The 9455-nt window shown below is 62.1% G+C and overlaps 1 protein-coding gene across 1 annotated transcript; it reads left to right on the top strand.

Annotated features, from left to right (window-relative positions):
• Positions 1-5382: 5382 nt before the first annotated feature.
• ARL13A (ARF like GTPase 13A) lies at positions 5383-8980 on the top strand (the record flags this gene model as incomplete). Its single annotated transcript, XM_082322960.1, has 7 exons — positions 5383-5441; positions 6487-6557; positions 6810-7059; positions 7331-7436; positions 7941-8145; positions 8481-8582; positions 8904-8980. The coding sequence occupies 7 exons, from the start codon at positions 5383-5385 to the stop codon at positions 8978-8980; spliced, it is 870 nt and encodes a 289-aa protein (XP_082179086.1).
• Positions 8981-9455: the final 475 nt, after the last annotated feature.

Below are 9455 nucleotides of genomic sequence, written 5' to 3' on the forward strand. Positions count from 1 at the left end.
AGAAAGTGAAGGTTTGTAGATGGGTGGCAGGTTATTTAAGTAACAGCAGCACCTAGAAGCTCATGTGTTTTGCAGACCTTGCTCTCAGGAGCTGGACTAGGAGAGAAAGGCAGAGGGAAGGAGAAAACACTGTTTTCCCTGCACAAGGCTGGCACGGTGCCACCCGAGTCCCTGCCCCGTGCCTTGCTGCGGGCACCAGTGCTCAGGAGGCTGCCCCCAGCCAGGGATGCCCAAGGCACTGCCCGAGTCCTGCCACCACATGCAGATGGCAGTTCTCCTGTTCCCACAAATGTCTGCTCTGAACGTCCCAGCTTCATTATTTTCTTAACCCCAGCCTTCATTATTTTTTTAATCCCAGTATTCACACAACGCACTTTGAACACAGGGCCGTGGCCGTGGTGGCTGCCCGCCGCGGGAAACGCGGGATTTGCCGTGCAGTTTTTCCAGCCCCTCACATGCCTGCGGATGCGCGAGGGCATTTGTGTGTGAAAGCCGGGGCTGTACACGGGGTGGGAGCAGGCTCCCTCACCAGCTCTCACTCCGAAAATAGCCTTGTCTGCTTTACACATGCCTGCCTGGCGGCTCGGCTCCTGTAAAAGGAGAAGAGAAAAGCTGTTTGGAAATGGCAGGGAGCTCCTTGCCAGAGCCTTTAAAGAGCCCAGGCGGGGAGAGCTGCCGGCACGCTCCCGCAGGCTCTCCTCTCCCCTGGGCACTGCCGCTGCACTAGGACCCGGAGCAGACACCGCTCCCAGAGCGCTCGCTGGGACATGCCAAGCGCTCGCTGCCGGCTTCCCAAATATAGCCCTGCACACAGAGGTGGAGCAGCTGCTCGGGGTGCGGGGATGGCCATGCTCCCCCCCACTGCCCTTTCGGATCTGAAACCTCCCCACTTTGTGCTGAAGCTTAAATATGCAGCTGGTGCCGCACGGAGCGATGGTGGGGATGTGTTGATCCCCAAAAGACCCTGTGTGCTGGATGAAGTGGAAATCACAAAGCGTTCCCCAGCTCGACACGCAGTGAGCAGGGGACAGGGAGCCACGCTGCCCCGGCCAGCCAGGCTAGCAGCTGGGGAGCTCCCAGGCATCTCTGAGCTGGGAACTTTTTACTTAGTTTGGAAATAGCTCTGCAGATGACTGCTTTTCACAGCCTAAACTGTTTGGATTTTGCATTGCTTTCTCAACAACTCAGCTGTATTTTTTCCTGCCCCAGCAGTCTGTGGAATAGTTTCTGGTTGGGGAAATATTTTTTCCATTTGCTCCATCATGCAACTGCTTTTGCTGCTCCGTTTCCTGGTCCAGCTTCGCTCCCTTATCCTGCTGGGAGAAAAACTCGTGTCTGCCCTGAGGACCTCATCCTCTAAATCACACTGCAGGCTGGAGGCTGTGCTGAGCCCACCGCCGGGCTCGGTGCTGCCAGAGCCGGGGTGCTCCTCCAGCACGGGCCATGCCACTGCTGCCTCACGGCTTAAATTCTTTATCAAGAAAGCAGAGTTATTTTCTTTGGATGCATTCATAGGTCTTTGCGATAATTATGCATTTTGAAGTTATATCTCTTTGGCTACAGTTCCAGCCCAGGCAGCAGGTGATGCTGTAACACTAAACAGGGCGGGAAGGGTTAAAATTGCTTTTAATTAACTGATTCCCCCAGTCCCACCTGCTGTAAGACTATATAGCCCTGGCAGCATGCTAACCCAGCTGGGCTGTGACTGCGCATGCCCTGGCATCCTGGCAGGCAGGAGGGATGGTTTACGCTCTCCTTTTCCCCATGCTTTGCTGCAGGAAAGCAGCAGGAGCACTGTAATGCTCTCAGCAAAACCACCATAGGAGCCCAGGGAGGGCTTGTAGCCATTGCAGGGGCATCACCAAGCTGCGTGCATGGTGCAGGAGCGAGCTGGCAGCTTCCCGATGCAGCAGGGAGCAGAGCAAACCCTGGCACAGGACCTTGTGCGGAAATCCAAGCCTCTCCCAATTCACGTGTGCTCTGGCTGGGAAGCACCCAGCCAGAAATTGGGTGAAAAGCAACCAGCTCCCTGCACGCTTTCTTCCCAGCTTCTGTGTCCGCCGCAGGGTGGTGGTACCGGTGGCGGGGGAGCAAAGAGCATTCCAGAAAAACAACCTCGTTTGCCCAAAATAGCTTGCAAAATGGTTGCTGGCCTAGCAGCGGGGAGCTAGCACAAGTGCCGGCGCGGAGGCCGCAGTGCAAACCAGCCACGCTCCCCACCACCACGCCAGCCGGCCAGCAAACATTCCTGGTATCCCAATTCATCACCAACAGGTGTCCATGGCAGAACCTGTAATTATCTTGCATTTCCAGCCTGACCGCAGGGCGTTCGCCTGTAATTAGCTCTTGGGATTTAGGAGCTCATATGATCCGGGGTTATCGCCACTAGAGCCGTGCTGAGATTTAAAGGGACGATGCAGCTATTTGCATATCTACCGTGCTGCTGCCGTCGTCCGATGTGTTAAATAGAAAGATGAGTCCCTCCCCAAAGCCTGTGCACGTCCTCGCCCCGCCACAGATGCTTTTTTGGGCAGGGATGATGAGGTACCAAGCAAAGCAGGACAGCTTGCTTGTAAATATTTTCACCGGGACTTCTTGGTCCTTTCCATCACCTCAGTTTTGGTGCCACCCTGGCTCGAGTCTCTCAGTAAATGCTACAGGCAGCCCCTATAGCTCTGTGCTGCCCACTGCTTTCCCTTGCAAGCTGTCATTCCCCATGTGCAAGCTCCCCCAGCCCTGCCACTGCCGTCCCCCCCACTCTGCTCCTCACCCCAGGGGTCCCGGGCGGGGGGTCCCAGTGTGCCCGGTGCTGGCTTGGGCACGTACTCACGGGGTCTAGGGAAGCCAAGGCAGGGCAGCCCGCCAGCCCGCGTCCATCTGCGCTTCTCCGCGGTCCTTGTGGTTTCGCCTCCTTCCCTCGCCTGCGACACTCTAGTGGGCAGAAATAGCCCAAAAACACGTGCCGCCTTCCGGGAAGTGATGCCAGGGGCTGAGTAGCCCCGGCACCCCGGGCACAGACCTCCCTCGGGGGCTCGCCCTGGCACCGGCAGCACTAGAGGGTCCAGCCCGGCACGGTGCCAAGGCACGGTCCGGTAACAGCTCCGGCGAGGAACATCTCCGGTTATCCGCCAAGATAATAAATTCTGCCTTAGAGTTTCTCACCTGGCAACAGTCACCAAGGAAACCCAGACGGCTGCTGCCGGTCCCCGCTGGCACTGCCCAGGGGGTCCCCGCGGCGCTGGCAGAGGGGCTCCGGCGGCACCCGGCGAAGGGCCAGCCGCCCGCGCTGTAACCTGAGCCCAGGCCTGGCAAAACGCCCATCGATCCAGCCTTGGCCCTCACACTGCCTCTCTGGAGTCGGCTGTGGGTTTCACCAGATTTGGGAGGTTTTCCCGGCCGTTGAGCCTGGTGTGTGTGCATCGGGAGGGGTGGCCTGGAGCTGCTTCAGGCCCCCCAGAGGGTTTCCCGGTCCCTGGCACCCGTTTGGCTGGGAATTTTGGACATTTGTGTTAAAAGCAGCGGAGGCCCAAGTGCTCAGAGTCCTCTGGAAATCCATTGGTGCCAGAGGGAGACCAGCTCTTGCGGTCCCAGCCGCATGGCACTTCCCTATTTATAGCACCCGTGGTCGTGCCTCCTCCTGTCCCCTGCCCAGCCATCCCCTGGCAGTGCCACCCCGAGACACACAGACAGGTGCTGACGCCTCCAGCAAGTCATTTCGGCCCTGGTACAGCTAATTCTGCAAAAGGCTTCGCAGCCCTGTGCTGCCTGCAAACCTGGCACTGCCGCTGGTCCCAGCAGGCTGCCTGCACGGGCACGGGAGCGACCGGGAAATGCCATCAGGCTGGGGACAGGGCTCTGTCCCTGGGCCAGACTAAGGCAGCTGGGGTGCTGCCCCTCCATCAGAGGTGTGGGGGTGAACTGTCGCCCTAAATATTGTTGCATGTGGCCGTGATATTGGTATGGAAACTTCCTCCATCAATCATTAACCACGCGTGGCTCCCTGCCCGTGGCACGGCTCCGGCACAGCTCCCTTGCCCAGGAGTTTCCCAGTGGCGTGCGGGGCTGGAGCGAGGGGCTGTGTGTGCTTGCAGCCCAGGGCCATCCTGGAGACGTGGGGTGCCGGGCAGCATCTCGGCATCCTTGGCTCATGGCTGGGGCTCAGCTGGTCAAGGTAGTGCTGCTGGCACTGGTGGTTTAGCGTGGGCCAATGTGAGCCAGCAGGATCCCTGTTTGCTCCCCAGTGTGGCTTTTGGTGGGTCTCATGTCCTCGTCCCTCTGGACCCCACTCCCCCCATCCAAAGCTCCTGTGGCTCAGACGTCCCCATGAGGCCTCTCCTCCGCGCACAACAGCGGCAGCGTGCCAGGGAGAGCAGCCCCGGCTGGGGGAAGCAGCAGGAAACCTGAGGAGCAAGATAAGAGCTTCAGGGTTACAGATCAAGGAGTTGGGGCTTTTTTGGCTCCGCTCCCTGCCCTGCTGTCCAAAGGCCCCCACCGTCTCCCTGCTCCTGGCCAGGTGCCGGCTCGGGCTGGTTGGTATTTCTATTCTGAGCGGCACAGGACCTGCTGCTGCTCAGGAGGTGCCTCGTTAGGGCAAGAAATACCAGCAGTGAGCAGTGATGAACCCCAGCCTGGTGCAGAGGGGACCCCTGGGCAGGCAGCGGAGCCGTGCACACCGTGTAGGGGCTGCTCCTTGCAGGGGCTGGGGAGAAACATCCGCGCAGGGATTAGGCAGCGAGGAGCCAGGGTCGCCATTTGTTAGAGGAGACACTAATTCAACTGGAAGCCCCATGTGGGCAGTCAGGCGATGTCCCCACCACAAGCCATTTAAGCCAGCGATGGAGGTGCAAGGCTGCCCAGCGCTGTACGGGTGCAGCCGGGTGGGTAATGCAGTGCCGCGCCGTGCCGTGCCGTGCCACCTGGTGCAGCGGGCAGCCCCACGGCACTCCATGTCCCAGCGGCCACTGGCCTGGGCTGACCCACCAGGATTAAAGAGGCTGTGAGGAGTAAGTAATTTAAATCCAGATTAGATTTAAGCAGCTGCTACGCAAAGGGGATGTGAGCAGGGGCCGCGCAGCGGGGAGGAGCGGTGAGAGCCTGACTGGTGCTCCTGCGATGCAAGAAGGGGGTGCCAGGGCAGGGTCCGGCCAGGGGGTCCGTGCCCGTGGGGTATTGCCCAGGGGTCTGGCTTTTGTCCCCCGGCTTGGCTTGTGCACACCAGGCTGGAGGCAGCAGTGCTGGGCCGTGGGACGGCGCACCCTGGGGTGAGATGCTCCCCACCATGGGGAGCAGGCGTGGGCAGGAGGATGAAGCACGGAGACACGCCGGGCTGCTCGCTTCGTAGGTGCTGAAGAGAGGCCATCCCTCCTCACAGAGCTGCCAAGCATGTTCCACCTTTTCTCCCACTGCTGGTCGTGGCTGCAGGCCATACAGGAACCCGTCAGGTAGGTCCTCATGCCCGCTCCTCGGGGCTCCCCGGGGGGCACGACATTTACCCATGCATTTATTGGTGAGGGCACTGGTGCGGTAACACTGTGAGGGCGGTGCCCGTTGCAGGACCATCCCCAAACCGCGGAGCAAGGCACACGCACGTCCCTGCTGCCCCTGCAGCAGGCAGGAGCAGGGCGGGCAGGGGTGCGCATGCGGGAATGCTCCCAGCAGGATCCCTCCTGTGCAAAGTCAGCAGCTCTCCAAGAAAGCTGGGGAGGACAAACTGAAACATCTGCTGTGTTTGCATGTGTCAGGAGACCCGGGTTAATTCCCTGGGAACAGCGCTGCACCAGCCCAGACAGACACTGCGGGCGGTGAGGGGGTTTATGGTCCTCTCCTGCCAACGAGGACACGTTGCCATAATGTCGGAGGTGGAGCCGCGTCGCCCACGCAGCTTGGTCTGTATGTTTAAGGAAGAAAATAACACTGTGAATGACTACTGTGGCTTGTCAACCACAGCGAAAACGTTCTGCGCGTGGCTCCAGCACATTGCTGGAGACCAAATAGGACTGTTTAGCAATAGGAAAAACCTCCTGAGTCCATGCAGAAGCTCGTAAAATGTCCTCGCTACCTCTCCCTAGCTGTGTATACCCATAACTCACGGATGCGGAAGGACACCAAGTGCAATCATTAACTGTTTGCATGTAAGGAACAATCATTTTGGTCTGTGCATATCGTTGCTTAATCCGGTATGATCTGGGAAGAAGTCATTGCCATAGGAAGCACATTGAAGGCTCCGCAGTGCGGCTGCTCCATGGTGCCGGGGTGACTCTAGGCGCCTGTGCCTGCCCTCGCCCTCTCCTGGGCACCGGGGACCATCGCTGCCCTCGCCCCCAGCTCAGCCAGAGCCTGTGTCACTGTCCTGCCCCTCTCCTGGCCGAAGCACAGCCACCATGCTCACGGTCTCTTGCCTGGGAGCCCCGGGGCCAGCAGTGCTCACCGCTGCCCAGGGATCACAGCCTTTCTTTGGGGTGCTCACCCGCTGTTGTTGCTCCCCAGAAAGGTGACCCTCCTCGTTGTGGGGCTGGACAATGCGGGGAAAACCTCCATCGTCATGGACATAGAGAGAGGTGAGGAGCAGCACGGCCCCAGAGCTGGCATTGGCTGGAGGCAGCAGCATTAGAGTCCTTTGCAACCAAGTGCCTGAGCCTTGAAGGACTGAGACCCTTGAAATACAGCTGCTGGGCTCGGGGAAGCGTGCGGGGCTTGTGCTGTGTCCTGGGCAGCCCTGGGAGCGGGGATGTGACCAGGGGAGGGGACGCATGCCGCAGGGATGCTCCTGGGCTCGCTGCACCAGCCCTCTGCCCTCTCCCCGCATGCAGCGCTGGCCGGCGAGGTGCTGCCCGCGGCGCAGCCGGGCCAGACCCGCCTGCGGGTGGACAGGTTCGAGGTGACACTGGTGGACCTGCCCGGGGGCCTGCGCTCCCGCAGCGCCTGGCGCAGCCACTACCGCGCGGCCCACGGGCTCCTCTTCGTCCTGGACTCCAGTGACCTGGCACGGATGGAGGAGGCCCGCAAGGTCCTGAGCCGCGTCCTGAGCCATCCCGATGTCTCCGGGAAGCCCATCTTACTGTAAGGCTGAGTCCCTGGGATGCGACCCGTAGGGTTTGGGGTGGGGAGGGAGTGAGAACCTGTTGCTGGGGTTGTGGGGAGCGTGGCCGGGCTGCTGCGGGGATGGTGTGCCCAGGGGGCTGTCGGGGGGTGCTGGGGGACCCCAGCGGTGCTCGGGAGTGGGGAGCATCCCTGGAGAGGGGCTGGGGAGGGGGCTCCAGCGCCGGCTACGCCAAACGGCAGCCAAACCGGGAGAAAGCATCCAGCCCCCCCTGCTCTCCCCTCGCCCCAGGCTGGCCAACAAGCAAGACGCGGCGACCGCCCTGCTGCCCTGCGAGCTGATCGAGCGGCTGTCCCTGGAGCGGCTGGTCAACGAGAACCGCTCGCCCTGCCGCATCGTGAGTGCGGGGCCTCCCCGCTCCCCGCTGCCCGCTGCCCGCTGCCCGCCGGGGCTGACCCTGCCCCTCCGCCCCAGGAGCCCTGTGCCGCCAGGCGGGGCCCCCCCGCCGGCCCGGCCCGCCCCACGCTGCAGGGGCTCCGCTGGCTCCTCCGCGCCGCCCCCGCCGCCCCGGCGCCGCCGCCCGCCGCCGCTCCGCCGCCCGGCCCCGCTCCCCGGGCAGCCCGCGGCCGGCCGCCCGCCCGCAGGTGGGTGCGGAGCTCCGCCTGTGCCCGTCCCCGTCCTCCCCGCCGCGGGGCTCGCCCCCATGCCCCGCCGTGCTCTCGCCCCGCCAGGGACCCGCCGCCCCCCGGGGAGGGTGCCCGAGATGGAGCGGGGAAGACCGGGGAGAACCGGCCGCTGCGGCCCGTCCGCCGCCTCCTCCCGCTGGTGAGTGAGCCCCCGGGATGGGACGGGATGGAAGCGGGGTCCGCCACCTTCCCCTCACCCCCCTTACCCTGCCCAGGAGGAGAGAACGAAGGGCCCCGGGAGGAGGAAGAGGAAGGCGAAGGTGAGGAAGAAGGGCTCGGGGCAGCCAAGCCCAGCAGAGGAGCCGGAGGGACCAGGAGGAGGGGGTGACAGCCGAACGGGGGCTGCTGGGGGGCTGCTGCCTCCCAACAGGGTCGGGCAGGAGGAGCCCGTGCCCACCGGGCCGGCCACCCCCCACCCAGGTGAGAGGGGGCTGCGGGGGGCTGCTGGCACGACTGGGACCAGGACCCCCAGAGACACCCGACAGGGTGGTTTTGGGACCTGGCAACGTGGTGGTATGCCAGACCACTGGTCCCCGCTGTCTCTGTTAGCTTTGCTTGCAGATCAGCTGAGTGGGGTCGTGGGAGTGTGACCAGGGAAGAGGAGAGACGCCTCTGAGCATCTCCGCAGGGGTTGGTGCACAGAGGTGGTGGAGGACTGCAGATCTGCCAGCAGCAGTCCTCTCGGCTGGTTTGGTGACAAATGCATCCTTGCCCAGAGGTGGTTGGTGCCTGAAATTTTGTATTTCTCCATCTAGCACAGGGCATGAAAAAGAAAAAGAAGAAGAAAATCAAGAATAAAATCAAGTCGCAGGAACCTGCCATGGAGCAGCAGTGTGAGGAGGTCTCGAGCACTCTTGGTTGGTATTTTCCAGGATACATTTTGCTGAAAAGCATCCGGGGGTCTGGCCTGCTGGCAGCGGGGCGTGAGCTGCGCAGGAGCCCTGGCCCACATGGGGCTTGGTGCGGGGGCACGGCATGGGCATAAGCAAGTGCTGGTGCAGGGCAAGGCGGGGGCTGTTGGAGAGGCAGATGCTGCTGCCTCTGCCTTCGGGTGGGATGTGGGGAGGCCATGCGAGGGCACAGTGCTGGAGCCTGGGGTGTCCCTGCAGCCCTCGCTCAGCGCAGGCTGCCAGGCTGAACCCCTCTGTCAGTGCCTGACCGCTCCCCTTCCTCCCCAGACTTGTACCGCCGGGTGATGCTGGCTCTGAAGATGAGGCAGGAGCAGAGGAAGCAGCAGTCCGCCATCGTCCCCTGAGCAGGAGGGCACGTCCCAGGGGCTGTGTGGTCCCAGGGGACCCCAGACTGTAGTGGCAGTGGGACCCACGCTCGTGCAGGGCTTGTGGGGTGCTTGGCCAGGGCTGGCAGTCCTGGGCAATGGGTCCTGGGGCATGAACAGCATCGTTGTCCTCTGCATGGCTTGAAAACCAGGGATCCGCAGGAGCGAGCCAAATGTCCCTTTGTAAGACGCCTCTCTGGTAGCCAGGCTGCAAAACCGTCTGAAAAGGGAACAGCCGGCCACTTGCCGACCCCGTGTTAGTATTCTGCGGAAGGCTCAGTCTGAACCCAACCGAGTCTCTGGAAGAGAGGAAGATTGGAGCAAATATCTCAGGGGAAAAGCCTGTCTCTTGAATTGACCTGTGCCTGGGCAAAGCTGTCTTCACAGGTCAGGGGCTGGCTCGGCCCCTCATTCAGTCCGGGCTGCTGCCCCGACAAGTCTAATCTCCTGCTGG

This window comes from Platalea leucorodia (assembly GCF_965183815.1).
Source record: "Platalea leucorodia genome assembly, chromosome: 10".
Classification (NCBI taxonomy): Eukaryota; Metazoa; Chordata; class Aves; order Pelecaniformes; family Threskiornithidae; genus Platalea; species Platalea leucorodia.